The 14325-nt window shown below is 45.9% G+C and overlaps 1 protein-coding gene across 1 annotated transcript in view; it reads right to left on the reverse strand.

Annotated features, from left to right (window-relative positions):
* The window catches only part of LOC311130022 (rho GTPase-activating protein 6), a 52654-nt gene that overhangs the window by 7753 nt on the left and 30576 nt on the right, over positions 1-14325 (reverse strand). The window contains 6 exon segments of the mRNA XM_084162624.1: positions 585-682; positions 3631-3810; positions 4822-4970; positions 7167-7317; positions 7433-7488; positions 9315-9510. Of these exon segments, the coding sequence (XP_084018750.1) occupies positions 585-682; positions 3631-3810; positions 4822-4970; positions 7167-7317; positions 7433-7488; positions 9315-9510 (830 nt within the window).

Consider the following 14325-nt stretch of genomic DNA (forward strand, 5'->3'; position numbering starts at 1 on the left):
GGAACCTCCTTGTAGCCTGCCGGCCCGTGATTGGTCTGTGTCAGCACGTGGTCCTGTGTGATGACAAATGTCAGAATGGATCACTATTTAATTAAATATCTCAATTTGTTGCGAACTTTAAAACAATTCACCGTGGGGATCGAACTTGATCATAACGTCTAAATGTTTTTATGCCGATAGTAATTTACATAGGCTTTCTAGGGCAGACCGGGGCCTTTGGCACCGCTAGGTTACTACACAGTAGCCATCAAGCAGAGCTCATGACTTTGCACTGCTTTCTATAGACATGTGCCATTCCCGACCCACGATTTCCCTGAATCTGATTGGTCAACACACACACACACACATACACACACACACAGCACTCTGATGAGAAGGACATAGTGCGAGAGTTGATGAAGAGGCAAGGCAAGTCAGTCTAAAAAACTGTAGGTCTACTTTGTCTCTGTTTTCAACACTTTTCTTTAACATGTTTTATTAAACCAAATCAAAAGTGCTGGGAAAAATGCCTGCTCGCCATACGTTTGCCGGTAGCCCTGCAGCAGCACTTCCATGTCTAAGCACACAAAAGGTCAAACACTCACGAGTACTGAGAAGCCTTCCTCCGCAGCAGGTAATCCACCACATCAGGATCTGTCTCCAGCAGACTAATTAGAACCTCATTCTGCAGGTCAGGTGGCACCTGGGAGGGCCAGAAACACACAATCCTTAACTGGACATCTGAGCTGAACTGAGTTGGTACATTTATCTCATTCTGTGTTAGCTTAAACTGGATATGTAACTCCCTCAAGAAATAATCAGCTGCTCAGATGTAGGCAAACTGTTGAGCCAGATATTGACACAATAATGTACAGTGCATTCGGAAAGTATTCAGACCCCTTGACTTTTTCCACATTTTGTTATGTTACATCCTTATTCTAAAATTGATAAAAATAAATAAAAATACTCATCAAACAATACACAATATCCCATAATAACGAAGTGAATTTCTATTTTTTTATTTTGTGTGCAAATTTATAAAAAATACAAAACTGAAATACCTAATTCACATTAGTTTTCAGGCCCTTTGCTAAGAGACTTTAATAATATTCCTTAAGAGTCTATCCCCATGAGTCTATCTAAGAAACATAATAACAAAATCCCCATCAAATTCTGTCAGTTTAAACTAGAGATATCAGTTGTTGCATGGGCTGTGTCTCAATCCAACGCATCCACCTATGTCGGCCTTCCGCATCTGCGGTGGAAGGTGGCTGAGCTACAACGGTGTTTGTCAGACTATGAGACATCCCTAAAATTGGTCGTCTCACAAAAATGTCTGTAGCGTCCGAACGGTTTGGTCTACAAACTAATAACACCACTCTATGGAATGATGAGACTCTCACGAACATGATGATGTTTTGCTCTACAACCCCCACAAGTGTCATGGGACCCGACTTAAGGTAACCCATACAAATGAATGGATGTATGGAGGTAGTTTTGAGACAATAAACAAAAACATTTCCTGAGCTTTCTTATATCTTCTAGATATACACGTCAAAACCTTATTCCTTAAGATTTTTGGGGGGACTTTTTTTGCCATTTATGTACACTACCAGTCAAAAGTTTGGACATACCTACTCATTCAAGTGTTTTTCTTTATTTTAAAAATTTTCTAGGGGTGGCAAGTAGCTGAGTGGTTAAGAGCGTTGTGCCAGTAACCGAAAGGTCGCTGGTTCTAATCCCCGAGCCGACTAGGTGAAAAATCTGTCGATGTGCCCTTGAGCAAGGCACTTAACCCTAATTGCTCCTGTAAGTCGCGCTGGATAAGAGCGTCTGCTAAATGACTAATTTATTTATTATTCTACATTGTAGAATAATAGTGAAGACATCAAAAATATGAAATAACACATATGGAATCATGTAGTAGCCAAAAAAGTGTTAAACAAATTAAAATATATTTTAGATTATAGATTCTTCAAAGTAGCCACCCTTTGCCTTGATGACAGCTTTGCACACTCTTGGCATTCTCTCAACCAGCTTCACCTGGAATGCTTTTCCAACAGTCTTGAAGGAGTTCCCATATATGCTGAGCACTTGTTGGCTGCTTTTCCTTCACTCTGCGGTCCAACTCATCCCAAACCATCTCAATTGGGTTGAGGTTGGGTGATTGTGGAGGCCAGGTCATCTGATGCAGCACTCCATCACTCTCATTCTTGGTCAAATAGCCCTTACACAGCCTGGAGGTGTGTTGGGTCATTGTCCTGTTGAAAAACAAATGATAGTCCCACTAAGCGCAAACCAGATGGGATGGCGTATCGATGCAGAATGCTGTGGTAGCCATGCTGGTTAAGTGTGCCTTGAATTCTAAATAAATTGCTGACAGTGTAACCAGAAAAGCACCCCCACACCATCACACCTCCTCCTCCATGTTTCACGGTGGGAACTACACATAAGGAGATCATCCGTTCACCTACTCTGCGTCTCACAAAGACACGGCTGTTGGAACCAAAAATCTAAAATTTGGACTCATCAGACCAAAGGACAGATTTCCACCGGTCTAATGTCCATTGCTCGTGTTTCTTGGCCCAAGCAAGTTACTTCTTCTTATTGGTGTCCTTTAGTATTGGTTTCTTTGCAGCAATTCACCATGAAGGCCTGATTCACACAGTCTCCTCTGAACAGTTGATGTTGAGATGTGTCTGTTAGTTGAACTCTATGAAGCATTTATTTGGACTGCAGTTTCTGAGGCTGGTAACTCTAATGAACTTATTCTCTGCAGCAGAGGTAACTCTGGGTCTTCCTTTCCTGTGGTGGTCCTCATGAGAGCCAGTTTCATCACAGCGCTTGATGGTTTTTGCGAATGGACTTGAAGAAACTTTCAAAGTTCTTGACATTTTCCATATTGACTGATTTTCATGTCTTAAAGTAATGATGGACTGTAATTTCTCTTTGCTTATTTGAGCTGTTCTTGACATAATATGGACTTGGTCTTTTACCACCCCCAACTTGTCACAACACAACTGATTGGCTCAAATGCATTAACAAGTAAAGAAATTCCACAAATTAACTTTTAAAAAGGCACACCTGTTAATTGAAATGCATTCCAGGTGACTACCTCATGAAGCTGGTTGAGAGAATGCCAAGAGTGTGCAAAGCTGTCATCAAATATATTTTGATTTGTTTAACACTTTTTTGGTTACTACATGATTCCATATGTATTATTTCATAGTTTTGATGTCTTCACTATTATTCTACAATGTATAAGATAGTCAAAATAAAGAAAAACCCTGGAATGAGTAGGTGTGCCCAAACTTTTTACTGGTACTGTATGTGTTATTATATGCATTTCTATGGGTAGTAAAGGCAAAATTCAATATTTTATCAAATAATGTTTTAATAAATAAAAACATCCATGTCCTTCTTGAAAATGTATAAATGTCATGTTTACATTTAATTAGATGGAGCCACTCTATTAAGCTTGATAATTCCCCTAAAAACTATTATTCTTGGAAAGGGGAGCAGTGAGTAAGTGAGTTCAATTGTTTATCAGCTGTGCCAAGTTTTTACTCTGTCCTCTATCTAGTGTGATAAAAGCTTATATATCCGTCCATTGGCGCCATGTTCTAGTGTTTTCCATAAGTCATAGCTTACCATGAAGAGGGTCTCGTATGTGCTGATCATCCTCTGTACCACGCCTATGATGGCTGTACTCTCCTCGGCACGGGCAAAACTCTGGACAGCAAACTCCTTGTCCGAACTCTTCTGCTTGTGTAGAAGGTTGGGCCCAAAGACAGTGGCCAGGTTGAGCGATGTCATCTTGTTCCCTGTGATCTAAAGACAGCAGTTGGACAATGCTGAATTTGACACTAAAACACACAAAGATGCGCACACCCGCACACACACACACACACCTTTCTGGGAAGCTCTCCTGACTGTGCTGGCATACCTGAGCTCCTTCTGCTCGGCAGGATTAAAGCTGTTATGCATCGTCACGAAATACCCAGTAATAACAGGATGAAGAAGCCTGAATTTATTTAATTATGGCTGTCTGACCAGCAGCCCCACAGCCCCACAGCCCCACAGCCCCACAGCCCCACAGCCTCAAAACTCACAGGCCTTGGTGCGTGATTACAAGGAATTTTCCTCCGACCTTTTGCAGTTACAGGAAACATTTCAGGATTATGCTGAAAGTTACACTGATGGACGTTGATTGGAAAGATTATTCAAGGTGACGCTGAATAAAAACCTCAGACGACTTTTAAGTCTTTCTTTAAGTTCAATGAAGAATAAACACAGTCTTATAAGTGATGATTGTGGTAGCAAAGGAACACAATTCATGCACATGACTGACTTGAAGGCTTCTCCTGTCTCACCCAAATGTGTAGACATATTCACAAAACGATAGGAGTGTGGGAATGAATGTGCACTTAACCCGCCCTTATCAATATAAATAAAGCCATGTCTGTCAATCAGAATGAGAATGTCAATGGATCCTCAACATGTACTACACTCTTTAGTTTCGGATGGCAGAAGTACAACTACTGCATGTTATTAACCATGTATTCCGCTCTGTAATGTAAAATGCTGCCAGTATTTCAATAGATGAGTATGACCTTGTCATGGATCTCAAATACCCAACATTGGATGCACTACTACAACATTCATCCATGAAAGTTGATCCCAGACAAAGGGAGAAAAGGACAGTAAACTTAAGCCATTTTATTAGACTACTGATCTTCCATCCAGTGTTCCTGTCCTGTCCTGCCCTGTTCTGTCCTCCGTTCCTGCCCTGTCCTGCTCTGTCCTCCTGTCCTATCCTGTCCTGCCCGTACCTGCCCTTACCTCCTGACCGTCCTTGTCCTGGCTGTCTTCGGCATGGGCGGCCACCGTGGCCAGGAACTCCAGGAGGCGTTGCAGGGTGTCACTGTTGCAGGGTGGGAGCAGGTACATCAGCAGCTGCATGGTGCTCTCCTGGTCTGAATGGTCCAGTACTGCAGAGGAGGACACAATAAACATCATCACAACTCCCTCTAATCCTTACAGCTACAGACCAATTTGTACTCACTTTACAATAGATATTGTATAGGAATTAGCTGTATGAATTATGCGCTTTCTTAATAACAAACTACCGTAGTGTAGGAGTTCCTGTACACCCTTCACACATGGAGTTGATGAATGGTATGAGAAGTGTTGTGCTGAGAGTGTGGCAAAGCATTTGAGTTATATACTGTGGTGGATGTAGTGTACATGAATGTGGGATATGGGGCCAGTGTGGGCTGTTCAAGTTTTAATGTCACGTGCACAAGCACAGTGAAATGCCTTTCTTCCAAGCTTCAAACCCAACAATGTAGTAATCAATATCAATGTAGCACTAAAAATAACATAAGGTAGAACAAAAACACACAAGAAATAAAAACAAGAAATAAGAAGAATATGAGAAAGTAAGAAGCTAAACTACCGGTCAAAAGTTTTAGAACACCTACTCATTCAACGGTTTTTCTATAATTGGACTATTTTCTACATTGTAGAATAATAGTGAAGATATCAAAACTATGAAATAACACATATGGAATCATATATTAACCAAAGAAGTGTTAAACAAATCAAAATATATTTGAGATTCTTCAAATAGCCACCCTTTGCCTTGATGACAGCTTTGCACACTCTTCGCATTCTCTCAACCAGCTTCACCTGGAATGCTTTTCCAACAGTCTTGATGGTTTGGCCCGACTCATCCCAAACCATCTCAATTTGGTTGAGGTCGGGGGATTGTGGAGGCCAGGTCATCTGATGCAGCACTCCATCACTCTCCTTCTTGGTAAAATAGCCCTTACACAGCCTGGAGGTGTGTTGGGTCATTGTCCTGTTGAAAAACAAATGATAGTCCCACTAAGCCCAAACCAGATTGGATGGCGCATCGCTGCAGAATGCTGTGGTAGCCATGCTGGTTAAGTATGCCTTGAATTCTAAATAAATCACAGACAGTGTCACCAGCAAAGCACCCCCACACCATAACACATCCTCCTCCATGTTTCACGGTGGGAAATACACATGCAGAGATCATCCGTTCACCCACACTGTGTCTCACAAAGACACGGGGGTTGGAACAAAAATCTCCAATTTGGACTCCAGACCAAAGGACAGATTTCCACCGGTTTAATGTCCATTGCTCGTGTTTCTTGGCCCAAGCAAGTCTCTTCTACTTATTGGTGTCCTTTAGTAGTGGTTTCTTTACAGCAATTCGACCATGAAGGCCTGATTCACACAGTCTCCTCTGAACAGTTGATGTTGAGATGTGTCTGTTACTTGAACTCTGTGAAGCATTTATTTTGGCTGCAATTTCTGAGGCTGGTAACTCTAATGAACTTATCCTCTGCAGCAGAGGTAACTCTGGGTCTTCCATTCCTGTGGCGGTCCTCATGAGAGCCAGTTTCATCATAGCGCTTCATGGTTCTTGCGACTGCACTTGAAGAAACTGACCTTCATGTCTTAAAGTAATGATGGACTGTCGTTTCTCTTTGCTTATTTGAGCTGTTCTTGCCATAATATGGACTTGGTCTTTTACCAAATAGGGCTATCTTCTGTATACCACCCCTACCTTGTCACAACACAACTGATTGGCTGAAACGCATTAAGAAGGAAATACATTCCACAAATTAACATTTAACAAGGCACACCTGTTAATTGAAATACATTCCAGGTGACTACCTTATGAAGCTGGTTGAGAGAATGCCAAGAGTGTGCAAAGCTGTCATCAAGGCAAAGGGTGGCTATTTGAAGAATCTCAAATATAAAATATAGTTTGATTTGTGTAACACTTTTTTTGGTTACTACATGATTCCATATGTGTTATTTCATAGTTTTGATGTCTTCACTATTATTCTACAATGTAGAAAATAGTCAAAATAAAGAAAAACCCTTGAATGAGTACGTGTTCTAAAACTTTTGACCGGTAGTGTATATACAGGGTGTGTGTGTGTGTGTGTCGAGTCAGTATAAATGTGTGTGCATGTTATGTGTGTTGGAGTGTCAGTGTGCTTGCGTGTGTAGGTTCCTGTGAGTGTGCATAGAGAAATAAAATACAAGGTTCACACATTATGTTGATGAAGGCTATGTGAAATGTGGTGGTGAGATTGTGTGTTATTTTGGTATGAGGTTTATAGCAAGGGTTTGTGTGTGTTCCTCACACATGGTGTTGATGAAGGCGGTGTAGAGCTCCCTGGTCAGTAGGGGATCAGGCATGTCCCTCAGGAACTCCTTGAGCAGCGCGGCCACATCATGGACACTGTGCTCCTCATCCAGTTGGACCTCCACACGCTGGTCACATTCCTCTCTCAGCTGAAGACAACAACACGACACAACACAACATCCACCACAGTTTAACACTAGAAACATACTAGGAATTTCATAGTGTGTTTGATGCGCACCTCAGCTTTTTCCAGTGAAACCTTACCTGCTGTACCCTCTTCTTTGAGCTCCCTACACGGAAAATGCCAACTGTCTGTAGACCTAAATTAAATGGAGAAATTGAGGACAAATTTGTTGTAACAACAGGGAAAACGTGTAGATAAATCCAGTCACAATTAAATCCTCTGCAAATCATATCGTCCGTTGACTTCAGTGAATGATTTACAGTGGGGAAAAAAAGTATTTAGTCAGCCACCAATTGTGCAAGTTCTCCCACTTAAAAAGATGAGAGAGGCCTGTAATTTTCATCATAGGTACACGTCAACTATGACAGACAAATTGAGAAAAAAAATCCAGAAAATCACATTGTAGGATTTTTAATGAATTTATTTGCAAATTATGGTGGAAAATAAGTATTTGGTTACCTACAAATAAGCAAGATTTCTGGCTCTCACAGACCTGTAACTTCTTCTTTAAGAGGCTCCTCTGTCCTCCACTCGTTACCTGTATTAATGGCACCTGTTTGAACTTGTTATCAGTATAAAAGACACCTGTCCACAACCTCAAACAGTCACACTCCAAACTCCACTATGGCCAAGACCAAAGAGCTGTCAAAGGACACCAGAAACAAAATTGTTGACCTGCACCAGGCTGGGAAGACTGAATCTGCAATAGGTAAGCAGCTTGGTTTGAAGAAATCAACTGTGGGAGCAATTATTAGGAAATGGAAGACATACAAGATCACTGATAATCTCCCTCGATCTGGGGCTCCACGCAAGATCTCACCCCGTGGGGTCAAAATGATCACAAGAACGGTGAGCAAAAATCCCAGAACCACACGGGGGGACCTAGTGAATGACCTGCAGAGAGCTGGGACCAAAGTAACAAAGCCTACCATCAGTAACACACTACGCCGCCAGGGACGTAGTGCCAGACGTGTCCCCCTGCTTAAGCCAGTACATGTCCAGGCCCGTCTGAAGTTTGCTAGAGTCCATTTGGATGATCCAGAAGAGGATTGGGAGAATGTCATATGGTCAGATGAAACCAAAATAGAACTTTTTGGTAAAAACTCAACTCGTCGTGTTTGGAGGACAAAGAATGCTGAGTTGCATCCAAAGAACACCATACCTACTGTGAAGCATGGGGGTGGAAACATCATGCTTTGGGGCTGTTTTTCTGCAAAGGGACCAGGACGACTGATCCGTGTAAAGGAAAGAATGAATGGGGCCATGTATCGTGAGATTTTGAGTGAAAACCTCCTTCCATCAGCAAGGGCATTGAAGATGAAACGTGGCTGGGTCTTTCAGCATGACAATGATCCCAAACACACCGCCCGGGCAACGAAGGAGTGGCTTCGTAAGAAGCATTTCAAGGTCCTGGAGTGGCCTAGCCAGTCTCCAGATCTCAACCCCATAGAAAATCTTTGGAGGGAGTTGAAAGTCCGTGTTGCCCAGCGACAGCCCCAAAACAACACTGCTCTAGAGGAGATCTTCATGGAGGAATGGGCCAAAATACCAGCAACAGTGTGTGAAAACCTTGTGAAGACTTACAGAAAACGTTTGACCTGTGTCATTGCCAACAAAGGGTATATAACAAAGTATTGAGAAACTTTTGTTATTGACCAAATACTTATTTTCCACCATAATTAGCAAATAAATTCATTAAAAATCCTACAATGTGATTTTCTGGATATTTTTTTCTCATTTTGTCTGTCATAGTTGATGTGTACCTATGATGAACATTACAGGCCTCTCTCATCTTTTTAAGTGGGAGGACTTGCACAATTGGTGGCTGACTAAATACTTTTTTTCCCCACTGTACATGAAAGTCTGAGTTGCCTGCACTTATCTCAACTCTGAATTGGAGCACAATATGCGTAAGACTTCAAAAATGTAAGCATTTTTGAAGAATGACAGCAGTGTGTGTACCATGTTTCTCTAGGTGCAGGCAGCAGCTCTCCACTACCCTGGGCACCTGTCGAAAGATGTGGTTGAGGCTGAGATTCTTGTCCCTCTGCTTCTTCTTGTTGCTTGGCGTCTCGGCTGGCAGGGACAGCTGCAGGGCCTCCAGCAGACGAGACTGGTTGTCATCCAGGTCAGTGATGCAATCCACAGACACTCCTCCCTGCCAGATACACACAGACACAGGGTTGTGTGAGTCAGGGGTTGGAACCGGTTGAGGGAACAGAACAGAAAATCTTGTCAATCAAAGACAAAATGACAGATGCTGTGTGTAGGCTACCTGCCCCTCCCCCTCCCTCTGAAGCATGCATAGTCTACTGTAGCTATTGATGTTACAGGCCTGATTCAGAAATTAGGGAGAGAGATTTTTAATTAGAGAACAATTATTAACTTTTTCAAAGCTAGCTAAGGATTCTATAGTTATCACGTTTCACATTGGATTTATTAACTACAAAAGGTAAGATGTGTTTTTATTTTAATTCTGGTGCTGCTCTGCACACACAAGCTTGTTAGTTAGCTAGCTTATTAGCTAGCTCTGATCTAGCTCTCGAAAACTCTAGGTGGCATTATGTGTAATGTAATGGAACTAAGAGTCATGATCAAGGGCTAGCTCTGGTACAACATTAGTTAAACCAACTCTCTGAAGTTCAACGACATTCAAAGTTCCTTCAGAGAAGCCGCTCCTCCGTAGGTATAATTCTGTGGGCTTAATTCAGACAATGCATGTCAAGCTAAATAAATAAAAAAAGCAAAACAGATTTGAACCGGTTCAGAACTTTATTTTGCTGGTCCGGACAGTGGAACGGAACAAAGAAATGTATGGTTCTGTTCAGAATGAAACGATTGGAAAATAATTTTGGTTACAACCCATGGAGTGAGAACAGTACAGCCATATGGAGAGGTTATGGATAGCACACGGCGGCTAGCATAGCATCAAGTGCATGGCGTAGAACAATGGTTTATATACAGTAGAAAGCATATTGTCGCGCCCTGGCTCTGGGGACTCTTAAATGTTGAGCCAGGGTGTGGATTTGCTATGTTTAGTTTTCTATGTTTTTGTTCTAGATCATTTGATCTATGTTGGCCAGGGTGGTTCCCAATCAGAGGCAGCTGTAGCTCGTTGTCTCTGATTGGGGTCAATACTTAGGCAGCCTGTTTTGCACTAGTCTTTGTGGGATCTTGATACGTAAAGGCTTGTTGTGTTATAACCTCAGGACATCACGTATCGTTTGTTTGTTGTTTTTGACGTTAAGTACGTTAAATAAAAGTATGTACGCTTAACACGCTGCGCCTTGGTCCGTGTCTTCAGTCAACGATCGTGACAGAAGAACCCACCATAAGAGAACCAAGCAGCGTGCCCAGGAGGAGAAGATGGCGATGTCGCAGGTGGGCAAATGGTGGTCTTGGGAGGAGATATTCGCGGGGAAAGGGCCATGGGCAAAGGTGAATGCCCAGGGAGGAGAGGAGACTGTGGAGGCGAGCTACAGAGAGGAGCAGCGGCAACGCAGAGGGTACCGGCCGGGGAGGAAGCCCGAGAGACAGCCCCAATATTTTTTTTTGGGGGGGCTAAAAGGGTGGTTGGCGGAGCCACGTACTGTGCCGCGAGTGTTCCGGCACAGTCCTGTACGTCCTGTGCTAGCACCACGCACGTGTCGTGCTAAGGTGGGCATGCAGCCAGGACGGGGTGTGCCGGCTCAACGCTCGTGGCCTCCAGTACCCCTCCTCGGTCCCGTATATCCTGCGCCAGTGCCACGTGCTGTAGCGCCAGTACGAGTGCACAGCCCTGTACGTCCTGTGCTGATGCCTCACACATATTGTGTGGAAATAGGCATTCAGCCAGGACGGGTTGTGTCAGCTCTCCCCTCCAGTCCGGCCCGGCCCGTTACGGCTCCCCGCACCAAGCCAATGGTACGTGTTCCCAGTCCAGCCCGGCCTGTTCCTGCTCCCCGCACCTAGCCAGTGGTGCGCGTCGCCAGCCCGGTCCGGCCTGTTCCTGTCCCTCGCACCAAGCCAGTGGTGCGCGTCGCCAGCCCGGTCCGGCCTGTTCCTGTCCCTCGCACCAAGCCAGTGGTGCGCGTCGCCAGCCCGGTCCGGCCTGTGCCTGTCCCTCGCACCAAGCCAGTGGTGTGCATCGCCAGCCCGGTCCGGCCTGTTCCTGTCCCTCGCACCAAGCCAGTGGTGCGCGTCGCCAGCCCGGTCCGGCCTGTTCCTGTCCCTCGCACCAAGCCAGTGGTGCGCATCGCCAGCCCGGTCCGGCATGTTCCTGTCCCTCGCACCAAGCCTGTGGTGCGCGTCGCCAGCCCGGTCCTGCCTGTTCCTGTCCCTCGCACCAAGCCTGTGGTGCGCGTCGCCAGTCCGGCCCGGCCCGTTCCGGCTCCCCGCACCAAGCCAATGGTCCGTGTTCCCAGTCCAGCCCGGCCTGTTCCTGCTCCCCGCACCAAGCCAGTAGTGCGCGTCGCCAGCCCGGTTCGGCCTGTTCCTGTCCCTCGCACCAAGCCAGTGGTGCGCGTCGCCAGCCCGGTCCGGCCTGTTCCTGTCCCTCGCACCAAGCCAGTGGTGCGCGTCGCCAGCCCGGTCCGGCCTGTTCCTGTCCCTCGCACCAAGCCTGTGGTGCGCGTCGCCAGCCCGGTCCGGCCTGTTCCTGTCCCTCGCACCAAGCCAGTGGTGCGCGTCGCCAGCCCGGTCCGGCCTGTTCCTGTCCCTCGCACCAAGCCTGTGGTGCGCGTCATCAGCCCGGTCCGGCCTGTTCCTGCTCCCCGCACCAAGCCAGTGGTGCGCGTCGCCAGCCCGGTCCGGCCTGTTCCTGTCCCTCGCACCAAGCCTGTGGTGCGCGTCGCCAGCCCGGTCCGGCCTGTGCCTGTACCTCACACCAAGCCAGTGGTGTGCGTCGCCATCCCGTTCCAGCCTGTTCCTGTCCCTCGCACCAAGCCAGTGGTGCACGTCGTCAGCCCGGTCCGGCCCGTTCCTGCTCCCCGCACCAAGCCAGTGGTGCGCGTCGTCAGCCCGGTCCGGCCCGTTCCTGCTCCCCGCACCAAGCCAGTGGTGCGTGTGTCCAGTCCGGCACGGCCCGTGCCTGTTCCACCGGTGCCTGGTCCGGCACAGGTCAGCTGCTCCACTCCGGAGCCAGAGCAATCCGCTCCACCCGTGTCCAGTCCAGCTCCGGCCAGCGGGGCCAGACCAGATCAGGGGCGCAACGGGGGGGTGGAGAGAGAGTGGTGGTCACGCCCGGAGCCGGATCCGAGGCGGAATGCCCACCCAGCCCCTACCCTCTTGTGTTTGTGTGGCGCGGTCGCAGTCCGCGCCTTGGGGGGGGGGGAGGGGGGGTACTGTCACACCCTGGCTCTGGGGACTCTTAAATGTTGAGCCAAGGTGTGGATTTGCTATGTTTAGTTTTTCTATGTTTTTGTTCTAGATCGTTTGATCTATGTTGGCCAGGGTGGTTCCCAATCAGAGGCAGCTGTAGCTCGTTGTCTCTGATTGGGGACAATACTTAGGCAGCCTGTTTTGCACTAGTCTTTGTGGGATCTTGATCCGTAAAGGTTTGTTGTGTTATAACCTCAGGACTTCACGTATCGTTTGTTTGTTGTTTTTGTCGTTAAGTACGTTAAATAAAAGTATGTACGCTTATCACGCTGCGCCTTGGTCCGTGTCTTCAGTCAATGATCGTGACACATATAGTGGAGTGAAGTGGGAGCATGGCCAACAGTATTGCTACCTTTGCCCCTCAGGTTGTAAGCAATTGAATTGAGAATGCCTCATAAATTCCAATCAAATTCTTGAATTTGAATTGAATTTGAATTGAAGTAGTGAACAGGATACAAAATTGCAATTAAAATGTTATTAAAGTACAGTGTGGGAAAAAAGTATTTGATCCCCTGCTGATTTTGTACGTTCGCCCACTGACAAAGAAATGATCAGTCTATAATTTTAATGGTAGGTTTATTTGAACAGTTAGAGACAGAATAACAACAACAAAATCCAGAAAAACGCATGTCAAAAATGTTATAAATTGATTTGCATTTTAATGAGGGAATAAATATTTGACCCCCTCTCAATCAGAAAGATGTCTGGCTCCCAGGTGTCTTTTCTGCAGGTAACGAGCTGAGATTAGGATCACACTCTTAAAGGGAGTGCTCCTAATCTCAGCTTGTTACCTGTATAAAAGACACCTGTCCACAGAAGCAATCAATCAATCAGATTCCAAACTCTCCACCATGGCCAAGACCAAAGAGCTCTCCAAGGATGTCAGGGACAAGATTGTAGACCTACACAAGGCTGGAATGGGCTACAAGACCATCGCCAAGCAGCTTGGTGAGAAGGTGACAAAAGTTGGTGCGATTATTCGCAAATGGAAGAAACACAAAATAACTGTCAATCTCCCTCGGCCTGGGGCTCCATGTAAGATCTCACCTCGTGGAGTTGCAATGATCATGATAGAGGTGAGGAATCAGCCCAGAACACCACGAGAGGATCTTGTCAATGATCTCAAGGCAGCTGGGACCATAGTCACCAAGAAAACAATTGGTAACACACTACGCCGTGAAGGACTGAAATCCTGCAGCGCCCGCAAGGTCTCCCTGCTCAAGAAAGCACATATACAGGCCCGTCTGAAGTTTGCCAATGAACATCTGAATGATTCAGAGGAGAACTGGGTGAAAGTGTTGTGGTCAGATGAGACCAAAATCGAGCTCTTTGGCATCAACTCAAGTTCGGCGTGTTTGGAGGAGGAGGAATGCTGCCTATGACCCCAAGAACACCATCCCCACCGTCAAACATGGTGTTTTTCTGCTAAGGGGACAGGACAACTTCACTGCATCAAAGGGACGATGGACGGGGCCATGTACCATCAAATCTTGGGTGAGAACCTCCTTCCCTCAGCCAGGGCATTTAAAATGGGTCGTGGATGGGTATTCCAGCATGACAATGACCCAAAACTCACGGCCAAGGCAACAAAGGAGTGGCTCAAGAAGAAGCACAT

This window comes from Coregonus lavaretus, assembly GCF_964263955.1.
Source record: "Coregonus lavaretus genome assembly, chromosome: 5".
NCBI classification, from domain to species: Eukaryota; Metazoa; Chordata; class Actinopteri; order Salmoniformes; family Salmonidae; genus Coregonus; species Coregonus lavaretus.